Raw genomic sequence first — 12,298 nt, 5'->3', positions numbered from 1 at the left:
CTCGTAGAGAAAGCAGAACTTAAAAGTAAGCAAATGCTCAGATCTCAGCTCCTGACCATCTCCTCCTTATAGAGTCATCAGTGAGCCATGTCCTGAATATGCTTAGGAAGCTAGCTGTATTCAGGTCTGAATCCCTAAAGAGAGAAAGAGAAAGATATGGGAAATGTTTGTCCAATACAAAAATGGAACAGTATTTGTTACTGCTAATACTTTTTTCCCCAAGCTTTTATTGTTGTGTTAAAATACACATAATAGAATTTACCATTGTAACCATTTTAAATTGCTAATATTTTGAATTATCACCTAAAACAGTATCAAAATTTTGGACAATAAACTTGTTTTTGGTTTTTGGGTGACATTAAAATTTCATAAAGAGGTTACAGGAATTTTGGATTGAGCAGATTAAGATTCTTTTACCCTTCCCCAGTAACTAATATTTTCTAAAAAACAAACACTTTATCTCTTTATGTTTAGGTGCTACTTTGAATGATAAGGATGATGACTCTCTTCCTGCAGAAACTGGTCAAAACCATCCATTTTTCCGACGCTCAGACTCCATGACGTTCCTTGGATGTATACCCCCAAATCCATTTGAAGTGCCTCTGGCTGAAGCCATCCCCTTGGCTGATCAGCCACATCTGTTGCAGGTGACTTAGATAAACTAGTTTTACAAGGTTTCTTTTTAAGTGACTTCATTTTTTTTGTAAGTGTTCAGTATAACTAGAATATTTCTGTTAAAATTCCAGCCAAACGCTAGAAAGGAGGATCTTTTTGGCCGTCCAAGTCAGGGTCTTTATTCTTCATCTGCCAGTAGTGGGAAATGCCTAATGGAGGTTACAGTGGATAGAAACTGCCTTGAGGTAAGATAGTAAAAATCTTCACAATATAGTATTTGTGAATGAGAACTTGTCCCAGTACCTAGAGTTTTAGAAATGCATTAATCCAGAATATTGTATTGCCTCAAATAATGGAAGTATCAGAAATTCCTGCCTTGTGACATAATTCCATATGATTTCATAATTCCATCAGTGTCACTAACCTGCTTTGAGACAAACTTGTTTTATGTCAGGTGACTTCATCTATGAAATGGCAGTTTCATTATGTGTTTTGCCTATTTCACAGAGTTGAATGTTGTAATGTTTCTGGAAATTAAATATATGTGTAATGCATATATACCTATCTTATATATATGAGCATATATAGTATTGGCTTAACTTTTCTTTTTGACTGTAGAATGTGAATAATAAGGTAGAATTATCCAACAAGTCATTATTAATATTACCTACTAGGCACAGTCTCAATCTTTATAACCACGTTGAGTAGAAAGCATTTTTTGTTCTGATTTTATGGGTAAAAAGTTGAGGCTTGCAGAGATTACATAAATTTCTTGTGGGAATGTCTGTTGTTATACAGCTAGTTAAGTAGTAGATCTAGTTTTTAGATAAAAGTCTGATGTGAGAGCCTAAAATTATATAGTCCGTACTGTTCCTCCAATGAAAATGTAATAAACACGTTTAAGAGCAGAATCTTCTTTATTATCTAAGTGATAAAAGAGAATACAATCTTTGAAATATTGAAAATAACACAGGACATTATAGTAGCCACAGATATTATAAAGAATCCTTTAAAAGTTCTCTGAGGCTGCTGTGGTAAATGCACATTGGTGCAGTTTCATTGGTAGTCAGCAAGGGAAACAGGCTGCATCTTTGTAGTTGAAGCGCTAGAAAGGAATTACAAAACTTCCATGTGATTTCTGTGGAATATTAGGAAGTTGAAAAGGAAATCTAGTCAGTTTTTTTTTTTTAATGTATAACTTTTATGTGTAAAAATTCATAGGTTCTCCCAACTAAAATGTCTTATGCTGCCAATTTAAAAAATGTAATGAACATGCAAAATCGACAAAAAAAGGAAGGGGAAGAACAGAATGTGGTGCCAGAAGAAGCTGAAAGTTCAAAACCAGGGCCATCTGCTCATGATCTTGCTGCACAGTTGAAAAGCAGTTTACTAGCAGAAATAGGACTGACTGAAAGTGAAGGGCCACCTCTTACATCTTTCAGGTATTTGCTAAGTGGAGATAGTTTTTCTGTTGCATTACTTTATGGGTATTATAATTCTAAGAATTTTTATTTAGGAATTTTATTATTTTATTTCATTTGTATGTAAATAATAGAATTAAATGTTTGATTTTCCTGGATTTTGGGGTGACTATATGGTCATTGATTGGCATTCTGATTTTTCTCCTTTATTGAGGAAATTCTAGGCCTCTGTTTTTTAATGTTCAGTACTGAGTTAAAGTATGTCCACGTCAGGTTGCCAATTATAGACGTGTTATCAGCAGCTCAGCAAAGGAAAACATGTGAATGACTAGAAAGAGCTTTCTAGACTTGTGACTCTCACACTTGCTTGGGCTCCTTTGCCAGGTTCACAGTTGATTATTATCTTATAAGAAAGAGGTAGGTTCTTTGCTTTCCCAGTAAAAATTTGCTAGGGTACACTGTGGCTCAGTATGGCTAATCATCAAATGATTTGTTGAGTACAAATGGTTTACAGAATGTCAGACAATTATTTTTGCTTAGGAAACTATATACATTTTATATACATAGTCCAACAACCATAAAAGGCAAGGAAGAATTGTGGACTGGGGGGCCCCAAGCTTTTCAGAGACAATATGGCTTGAGCTGAGATGGTTAGAATGTGTAGAAGCAAACATTGAAGGAGAGAAGAATTGGAGGTAGAGAGACAAGTTAGAAAGCTGTTAACTAGTCCAGGCTAGTGATAAAAAGGGGTCTGAAGTAGAATATTGCCTTTAGGTATGGATAGGAAATTATGGAAAGAGAGAAACTCATGAAGGACTTAATCACTCTGGAGGAACAGGGGAAAGAGACATTAAAATCCGTTTCAGGTTTGTGCAATAGGGAAATAGATGGTACTACTGAAAGAAAGCAAGAGGCAGCATCATTGAAGTGAAGAAGCCGTATTCAGTTTTCCTATGTTGAATTGGACTTGTGTGTCACTGACATGGATATATTTAACACAGTGGAAAATTCTGGTCTGTTGTGAAAATTTGAACTGGAGAGGGATCTAGGAGTCACCCAAATGGAGAGGGATGATGGACTTTAAGGAGAAGAGGTAAAAATGAAGATGAAGGTAGGCAGCCAGGAGATGTATCCTTATATAAAGGACGGAAGGAATAATGGAATAAAAATGAGAGGTTCTATGAGGAATGAGTAGTTCTAGAAAAATTCTGTTAGAGAGGATGTGGTTTGAAGTAGTTCAGAACCAAGAAAATTACTGTCAGTGACCAAAAATCAGGGAATTTTTATAGTTGGCTAAATTACTTCCCACTCTCCCCTTAAATCTCTTGCAGGCCACAGTGTAGCTTCATGGGAATGGTTATTTCCCACGATATGCTGTTAGGACGTTGGCGCCTTTCTTTGGAACTATTTGGCAGGGTGTTCATGGAAGATGTTGGAGCAGAACCTGGATCAGTATGTATTTTGAGCACTTTTAATTCTGTTCTGCCTGATAAGAACTTATGTCAGAGAATAATTCTGTCATGGATTTTTTTTTTTTTAAAGATCCTAACTGAATTGGGTGGTTTTGAGGTAAAAGAATCAAAATTCCGTAGAGAAATGGAAAAACTGAGGAACCAGCAGTCAAGAGATTTATCACTAGAGGTAAAGGTATTTGGATTTTCTTACACTATACATAAAGTGTGCCATTTATATTAAGTTTAAAAACAAAAAATATCAGTCTTGTTAAGGGATGTTTTGAGTAACTAAAACTTTTATAATTAGAGTAGTGGTTATCTCTGGCAATTGGCTTCCTAACATCTCATGATCAGTGAATATTTTCAGTTTTTTTTTTTTTTTTAAACGTTTTTGATGTCCTTTATTCCATTAAGGTTATTACATTCCATTGATGCTCAGATCGTCTCTTTGGCTAGTGGGAGTCCTGAGTCCTCTTTGGCTCCTCGGTCCTTTTGACAGGACTCCCAACAATCTTTGATAACTTCTTTACTTTTTGGTATGTCTCATCTTGTATATTTCCTGTCACAGACCTTAAATCAACCATTTCTTCAAGAAGCCTTGGTTCCTTTTAGAAAAGTATTTCAAGATTATAATCTGGGCTGTAGGGTTGCTCCCTGCCTACTAGGTTGGTCATGGTTTCTAGGTCTTTTCAATGGATAGAGCTAGGAAATTTTCCTTTAAAAAAAAAAAAAGAAATTACATTGTAAGTGCATACTTGATATTTTCAATTCAAATTCGAGATTTAGGATCACGTAATTGTTTTATTTCCACCTCTTAGTCTTTATCTCCTTTCTTCCAAACCAAAAATCCAACTTCCCAACACCACTAAGAAAATTACTCCTTTGCTTTTATCTTATGGCATATACATGGCAGTTTTAGAGTTACAACATCCACACGACCACCCAAAACAATGATCGAAAATAGCCTAAGATTTACTTGCAGTTTTTTGCCCTTAGAACTTATCCAACTAGAGATACAGTCAAATTGCTTCAAGTCACTTGAAATAATTTTTCTTTGTGTGGTTTTGCTACTAATTGCACACAATCAGGGTCTTTAGTTTCATTTTGCTTTTCAACTTTTAGGGATTGCTTTCTCTCCTTTTTTTGGCTTGGTTTTGTCATTAATGTAAAATATCTATAATAGTGCAAGGCCAACTCTACAGAAGAAGTTATATTTAGGGAAGTCTAGTTTCTATTTCTGTCTCTTTTACCATGCCCCCACTTCTCCCCTTCAGGTTTTTTTTTTTTTTTTTTTTAATTGTCTTCCCTCCTTTAAAAAAAAAGTAATCGTGCATGTGTGTGTATGTATTCATTAGCCATCTCTCTCCCCTACTCCTGACCCCGAGTGTGCTACGCATTTTACTTCATCTTGCTTTTCCCAGTTAACAGTATATCCCAGAGGTAAAGCCATTGCTGCATAGAGCAGCGTTCTGCCTTCCTTTTACAGCTGTTTTGTCTTAGTACTGCATTTTATGGTTGTATCACAGTTTTGTTTTTGTGTGGTTTTTTTTTTTTTTTTTGGTTAAACATTTATTTGAGAGAGAGAGACAGAGATAGTGACAGAGAGCACAGGTGGGGAGGAGAGGGAGAAGCAGGCTCCCCGCTGAGCAGGGCACCCGACGCAGTGCTTGATCCTAGGACCCTGGGATCATGACCTGAGCCGAATGCACACGCTTGACTGACTGAGCCACCGAGGCGCCCCAGCAATCTCCTATTGATAGATATTTGGGTTTATTTCTAATCTTTTGCTGTTACAAATAGTGGTGTGTGTTTTTCTTTTTTGGCTAGTGTGTGTATTTTTGAGATAGATTGTTAGACATAGGACCTAGACATGGGTCAAAGGGCATATGCATATGTAATTTTGGCAAATACTGGAAAATACTTTTGCATGATGATTATGTATTTTTGCACTTGCAACATTAATCTGAGATGCCTCTATAGTCCTGCCAGCAGTTTGTCAAATGTTTAGATTTTTGCCAATGTGATAGGTAAGAAATGGCATCTTGTGTAGTTTTAATTTGCATTTCTCTTATTATGAGCAAAGTTAAACATTGTTTCATATATTTAAGTATTTTACTTTTTTCTGTGAACCGTTTGGTATATCTTGCCCATTTTTTTCTGTTAAGTTTTTTTCTCAATTTTTTAGATTTTTTAGAAGCACATTATCTTACAGCGCTGTGTATACTATTCATAAATATATATCTTTGTAACAGAACGCACTCACCGTTTTCCCAGCTTATCATTTTTCTTTTACTTTGCTTGTGGTTTTCTGTCACCAAAGGAATATCCTGTGTTTTGTAGTATTTGCTAGCAGTTTTTTTGGTTTGTGTTTGTTTGGTTTTAAAACACACTTGATTTACTTGGAATTATCCTGGTATATTCCAAAATTGAACAAATTGCTGTTTTCCAGTAGGCTTATTAAGAAAATATTAGATTGGGGCGCCTGGGTGGCTCAGTCGTTAAGCGTCTGCCTTCGGCTCAGGTCATGATCCCAAGGTGCTGGGATCGAGCCCCGCATCGGGCTCCCTGCTCTGCGGGAAGCCTGCTTCTTCCTCTCCCACTCCCCCTGCCTGTGTTCCCTCTCTCGCTGTGTGTCTCTCTGTCAAATAAATAAATAAAATCTTTAAAAAAAAAAAAAAAAGAAAATATTTATTAGATTGAGTTAAATTCCATTATCCTGATTTAAGCAAGACATTTTTATATGCTTTAGAATGTTTTTTATTTGGGGCCAGGGGTGGCAACTGGGTGGCTCAGTCGATGAAGCGTCCGAATCTTGATTTTGGCTCAGGTCATGATCTTAGGGTCGTGATATTGAGCCCAGTGCAGAGCCTGCTTGAAATTTTTCTCTCTCCCTCTCTGTCTGTGCCCGCCCACACCCCCATGCTCACTTTCTGTCTCTCTCTCTCAAAAAAAAAAAAGTTTTTAATTTGGAATATATAAGCTCCCAGGAACCCAGATTACTTTGTAGTTAAACTCCCGAGAAACTAATATTACAGTTTCATATTTTATATAGAAAAATTTCAAAGTGGTTTCTAACACTGAACTTTACTACTTTTTGGTGCATTTTAATAGGTTGATCGGGATCGAGATCTTCTCATTCAGCAGACCATGAGGCAGCTTAACAATCACTTTGGTCGAAGATGTGCTACTACGCCAATGGCTGTACACAGAGTGAAAGTCACATTTAAGGACGAGCCGGGAGAGGGCAGTGGCGTAGCGCGGAGCTTTTATACAGCCATCGCACAGGCGTTTTTGTCTAATGAAAAACTGCCAAATTTAGATTGTATCCAAAATGCCAACAAAGGCACTCATACAAGTAAGTAGTCTCCAGATAACAAGCATCATAAAAATCATGTGGATGGATGAAATTGGTAAAGGGGATTAAGAGGAGAAAAATTCTTGTTTCAATTCTTGTTTCATCAAAACATTATAATTACAGTTACAAGTATTTATAGTGGGAGAACTTTAGTGTACATTCACATTTTTAGACAATTTTATTCTAGGTTAATGATTTAATCTTGTTTAAACTACTCTAATCAGCAGTTTAGCACTTGGCACTTTTACTGACCCATTTATTTTCATAAATGTGACTGTGTGAGTTTCTCATCTCAGTTGTTACATGTTTGGGGAGTGGGAAGTTTTAAGCTCTACGGTAATAGAAAAATTCAATGAGCACATTACAGTATTTCTACCACCCTTGTATTTAATTAGCACAGATACTTAAGAAAATACTATTCTCTAGAGCAGTGCTATTCAGAGTACAGTTTGCAGAGTTGCTACCGGTCCCCAATGAGATAAGGAGCTTGCAACCAAATATAGATTGGTTGACCGTATTATTAACCTCACTGTATAATTTAGCAAGACTTTGTTTTTTTGGTAATAAGATTTTCTGTTTAACATCCTGGCTCAAGCTCGACCTCCTTGAGGACCAGCACTTAAGGATTAGGATTCTTACCTAATTTTCAAATTAAAAAAAAAAAATCTGTGAAAATTACAAATGCCGGGGAGCCTGGGTGGCTCAATTGGTTGGGCGACTGCCTTTGGCTCAGGTCATGGTCCTGGAGTCCCGGGATCGAGTCCCACATCGGGCTCCCTGCTCGGCAGGGAGTCTGCTTCCCCCTCTGACCCTCCCCCCTCCCCCCTCTCATGCTCTATCTCTCTCATTCTCTCTCAAAATAAAATCTTTTTTTTTTTTTTAAGATTTATTTATTTATTTATTAGAGAGAGAGCATGAGATGGGGGAAGGGCAGAGGGAGAAGCAGACTCCCCGCCGAGCAAGGAGCCCGATGTGGGACTCGATCCCGGGACTCCAGGATCATGACCTGAGCCGAAGGCAGTCGCTTAACCAACTGAGCCACCCAGGCGCCCTCTCAAAATAAAATCTTAAAAAAAAAAAAAAAAATTACAAATGCCCTAAGTAGCTTATAATTGGGGATTCATGTAAAGTGGGGGCAGAAATTGTCATATTGTAGGTGGATAATTCAGGGGGAGGGAATTACTAGGAAAATCCTGTATTTCATCTAGGCTGTAGTGATACTCTATTGGGGTTCTGTAAACTGCCACCATAGAGGCTGAATGAGCTCCAAGAAGGATTGAGGATGAAAAGATGGTGTAGAGTACTCCAGCCTTTCATCATTAGTTTTACCATTTGACTTTCTGTAGTCTTAATAATAAAAAGAAATTGGCAAATGTGAATGAGCGAACCTGGGAAGTCATAACATTTCAGAAATAACTTTTCTGCACTCTCTTTAGGAAACCATACTTTGGCTTATTATGCTCAAGGTTTTGAAAATAAGAGCTAATGTCTTAGGTATCCTGTAATGCTTAATGCCCAAAACTAAGAATAAAGAAAATAGATAGGACTCTAATCACATAAGAAATCTTAGCATTATTTATGGTGAAAACAGCAGCCCCAGTTGCTACGTATTATTTCACAATTGTGACATAATTCATTACTCAGTGAATATCTATTATGCCAGGTACATTCTGTACAATTACCCCCAACCTTCAAAACCAGAGGGAGAATCAGAGAAAGGCACTGACACAGATGCTGAGAGAGAACCTTCACCTGTCATGTTCTTCTGTTTGTCTCAAGTCCTCACATCGACTTCCAGAGTTAAAGTAGTTGCATTTACATGTATCTAAACAAAGTGTGTTTCATGTTTTCTTCCAGGTTTAATGCAGAGATTAAGGAACAGAGGAGAGAGGGATCGGGAAAGGGAGAGAGAAAGGGAAATGAGAAGGAGTAGTGGCTTGCGAGCAGGTTCTCGGAGAGATCGAGATAGGTGAGATCCTTTTGTATCTTACTGAATGCCACCTTTTTGAATGAAACTGAAGGTAGGCCTGTAATGGGAGGGTCTCAATTATGGACTATTTTTTAGAAAAAGTTTTAATATTTGGGTAAATGAATAGTAACTGTACTGTTATTAAAATGTTCTGCTTTTAAAACCCTGGGGCAGTTAAAATTACATAACTTAGTATCATTCTTTCCCAAATTTGTCTTAAAATTTTAATTGTGGAAATTGTATTATATTTAAACCTCTGAATTTTTCTCCTGTTAGGGTGGGTGGCATTTTACTTTGGACTAAAATTTCCAGGAAATGTGGGTGGATTTTTGATTTCTGGTATTTTATGGTCCTGCTCCCTTAGAATCAAATTGAACTATGCATTGCAAATTTATAGATTTTTAAGTAACAACATCTAGAAAATCTTTATTTCCCAGCCGTCATCTATTAGGCATTCCACTGCCTTTCCCATAACTGGAGCTACCTATATGCTCTGGTTTGTCATCTTCGTTAGCAGTTGTGCTGATGTTTTTTGCAGACAAGGGAAATAAGTTACAATAGCTTTGTTCTTCTTACAGAGACTTTAGAAGACAGCTTTCCATTGACACTAGGCCCTTCAGACCAGCCTCTGAAGGGAATCCTAGTGATGATCCTGATCCTCTGCCAGCACATCGTCAGGCTCTTGGAGAGAGACTTTATCCCCGTGTACAAGCAATGCAGCCAGTATGTATGGTGCACTTAGCTTCCTCTTAACTGACTGTGCCATTTTTGTGTTTGAATTAAAGTTGGCATTGTAAAAATGCTAGCTCCTGGCAAGTTCCGTGGTTGAGGACTGTAGTAAAAAGGAAGCTTAAGAGGGAAAGCAGCAAAATTTGCTGGAGGGTAGCTTGAGAGGGAGGTTTGTTTTTTCTACCTATGCTAAGTTGGCATTCTACCTAATAAGTTCCTTGTGTGCTAAAGTAATTATCTGTGCATTTAATTTGTACCTTTATTTGTACAAATTGTTACTTTTTGAAGCAGACTTTTTAATCTGTTATCAAGTTGTAGCTAAAACATACTGCAAATAATGTACTTTATTGCTGTTAAGTGTTGCCAGAAGATTTTTATCTGTCAAAGGTTTCTTTCATACAGTATGAAACATAAACTAGTTGTGTTTTTCCTTTATATATGACTTACATATATGTGTTCTAGCAAGAGAAAATAAAACAAAACCAATTATAGTTCTTTCAGTAAATCTTTAGCCTTAATTATAGGCATCTTTCTTCTCCCTCTTTCATTTCTTCTCTCCCTTTCTTTTCTTCTACCCTACATGAAAGAAATGTTTTGGCTCTCTGAGGGGGAAAATGGAAACTGAGTATTTGTATGTTTACTCATGGATAGCAAAAATCTTAAAAGGCTTGTCATACAAATTTTAAACTAGCTTTAATAAGACTACCAAAGTTCTCTATAATTAAGCTTCCAGTTTAATAAAATACCTTACTAGTTGAGAAATTTTTTTGTTATCCAAGTGTCTATATTTTCTTCTTTTTTTTTTTGGATAAAAGATTGTTGATTTAGACAAGAGGTTTCAGAGAGTAGGGGCAACTAACTTTGTTCATTGTTTACAGGCGTTTGCAAGTAAAATCACTGGCATGCTGTTGGAATTATCCCCAGCTCAGCTGCTGCTGCTTCTAGCAAGTGAAGATTCTCTGAGAGCAAGAGTGGATGAAGCCATGGAACTCATTATAGCACATGGACGGTAATGTGTATAATTGGGAAGGCATTTCAGTTTAAACATCAACTACTTTATTTTTAGGATGTAGGTGCTACCATATCTTAAAATTTATACTATAAAGTACACAACATCAAATGGTTTTATAAGAGATGGCTTAAAATCCACGAGTGAGACAGTTGAGTTTCACATGTATTAGAAAGAAAGAATTTTAGCAGTGACTTAAGTTCTAAAAATCTTTTATATACCTGATATTTAGAAATTACTTGTAAAAAGTACATCTAGATTTTCTACCAGAATACCCCTAATGGCAGAGGCCCGCTATTTCAAGGAATTAGGGTATAGTCCCTGAGTTCTTACCATAAGCATGAAGCTTCTTTTAGATACCCTGATTTATCTTAAAAATCCATGCAAGTTTTTGCTTTCTGTATTTGTTTTAATATAAAACTTAAAAATACCTAATAATTAAATTATTCTTTTCCCAAGGTGACAAGTAAAAGTGACATCAGGAAGATAAGCTAAACTTACCCTGTGCCTTCTATCCTGAGGCTACCCTAATACCGAGTTTGAGGCTTTTTAGATGCAAATTTCTCTCTTTTCTTCCTAGTCATGATTTTGCACAAGGAACTTAGATTGTATATAGTCCCAGAAATGGATAAGTGGGTAGGCTAAGCACTGAAATGTAACAGCCACTTACCTGTTTCATAGCCTTTGAATGGTCCAAGCCAAAAGACTACTACTGGGGGGGGGGGGGGGGGGAAGGGAGACTATTGCTAAAAGTTTATTTTCTTTGCTGGTTATTACTATTTTTTTTCTATGGACTTTTATGTACTGTTTCTTCATTCCTTTTTCCTGTCTCTGGAGGTAATCAGCACCCCAATAGAGCTCAGCCCATTATAGAAAAGGTTATGAGGAATGTGCATTTTGATAAAAAGATTTTGATATGTAAGGATTGCTAATTTAGTAGTGTTTTCTGTTGAATGCAAGTAATGTATAATCTATTGATTCCTTTCAGCTGGCTATATAATGTGACTAGTGAATTAGTATTCTAAAATAATTAAACACACCAAAGAATTTGGTTCCTATTGTGTTTGCCTTCTGAACATTTTCTGTTCTTTTACAATGCTCCCTATGAGCTTGAGCTTCAGTACCCCTATGAAGACTGCATTATTTTGTCTTAAATCAGGTAGCCCTTAGCTCATTATCTTGAATCACACATGTAGCATCTAATGTTTTTTTGTGTATATAATACTGACTTCTCTGTTCCTATAATTGCACTGACTAGTAAGTGTCCTGGATATTTTTTAAAACCTTTAATAAATGTATTTATAAATCTTTATAAATTCAAATGCATGTTTCTCTACTCTAAATTCTAGAAGTCTCAATTATCTGGAATGTGAAAGGCTTTTGGTTTGTTTTAGGGAAAATGGAGCTGATAGTATCCTGGATCTTGGATTATTAGACTCCTCAGAAAAGGTACAGGTAAGAGGTGTTTTGTACATATGCTAATAAGCACTTGGAACTCCAACTTAGCACAGCTTGAATTAAGCTTTAACTTAGAGATGTCATGAATTTCTTGGGGCTTGTTCCTCAAGGAAGAAGTGAGTTGCAAAGATGCAGAGAAAATGAGACATGTGGAGGAGCAGTGAGGAAGGCTTTTTTAGTTCCCTGAGAACTTCAGTGCCAGCCATCGTGGAGCAAACCCAGCATAATCTTATCTCTTCCACTGATTACAACTAAAAACTGAAAAAAACGTGAAAAGGAACTGCCTGA

General features: G+C 36.7%; 1 protein-coding gene across 1 annotated transcript in view; it reads left to right on the top strand.

Annotated features, from left to right (window-relative positions):
• The window catches only part of UBR5 (ubiquitin protein ligase E3 component n-recognin 5), a 137,372-nt gene that overhangs the window by 114,065 nt on the left and 11,009 nt on the right, over positions 1 to 12,298 (top strand). The window contains exons 43-52 of the mRNA XM_032415892.1: positions 475 to 647; positions 747 to 860; positions 1,837 to 2,057; positions 3,368 to 3,488; positions 3,579 to 3,677; positions 6,602 to 6,845; positions 8,703 to 8,814; positions 9,393 to 9,537; positions 10,422 to 10,552; positions 11,947 to 12,007. Of these exons, the coding sequence (XP_032271783.1) occupies positions 475 to 647; positions 747 to 860; positions 1,837 to 2,057; positions 3,368 to 3,488; positions 3,579 to 3,677; positions 6,602 to 6,845; positions 8,703 to 8,814; positions 9,393 to 9,537; positions 10,422 to 10,552; positions 11,947 to 12,007 (1,421 nt within the window). The remainder of the gene's footprint in view (positions 1 to 474; positions 648 to 746; positions 861 to 1,836; positions 2,058 to 3,367; positions 3,489 to 3,578; positions 3,678 to 6,601; positions 6,846 to 8,702; positions 8,815 to 9,392; positions 9,538 to 10,421; positions 10,553 to 11,946; positions 12,008 to 12,298) is intronic.

The sequence above is a fragment of the Phoca vitulina genome, unplaced genomic scaffold (genome assembly GCF_004348235.1).
Source record: "Phoca vitulina isolate PV1807 unplaced genomic scaffold, GSC_HSeal_1.0 scaffold18, whole genome shotgun sequence".
Lineage (NCBI taxonomy): Eukaryota > Metazoa > Chordata > Mammalia > Carnivora > Phocidae > Phoca > Phoca vitulina.
This window is presented reverse-complemented; position numbering and strand designations above follow the sequence as displayed.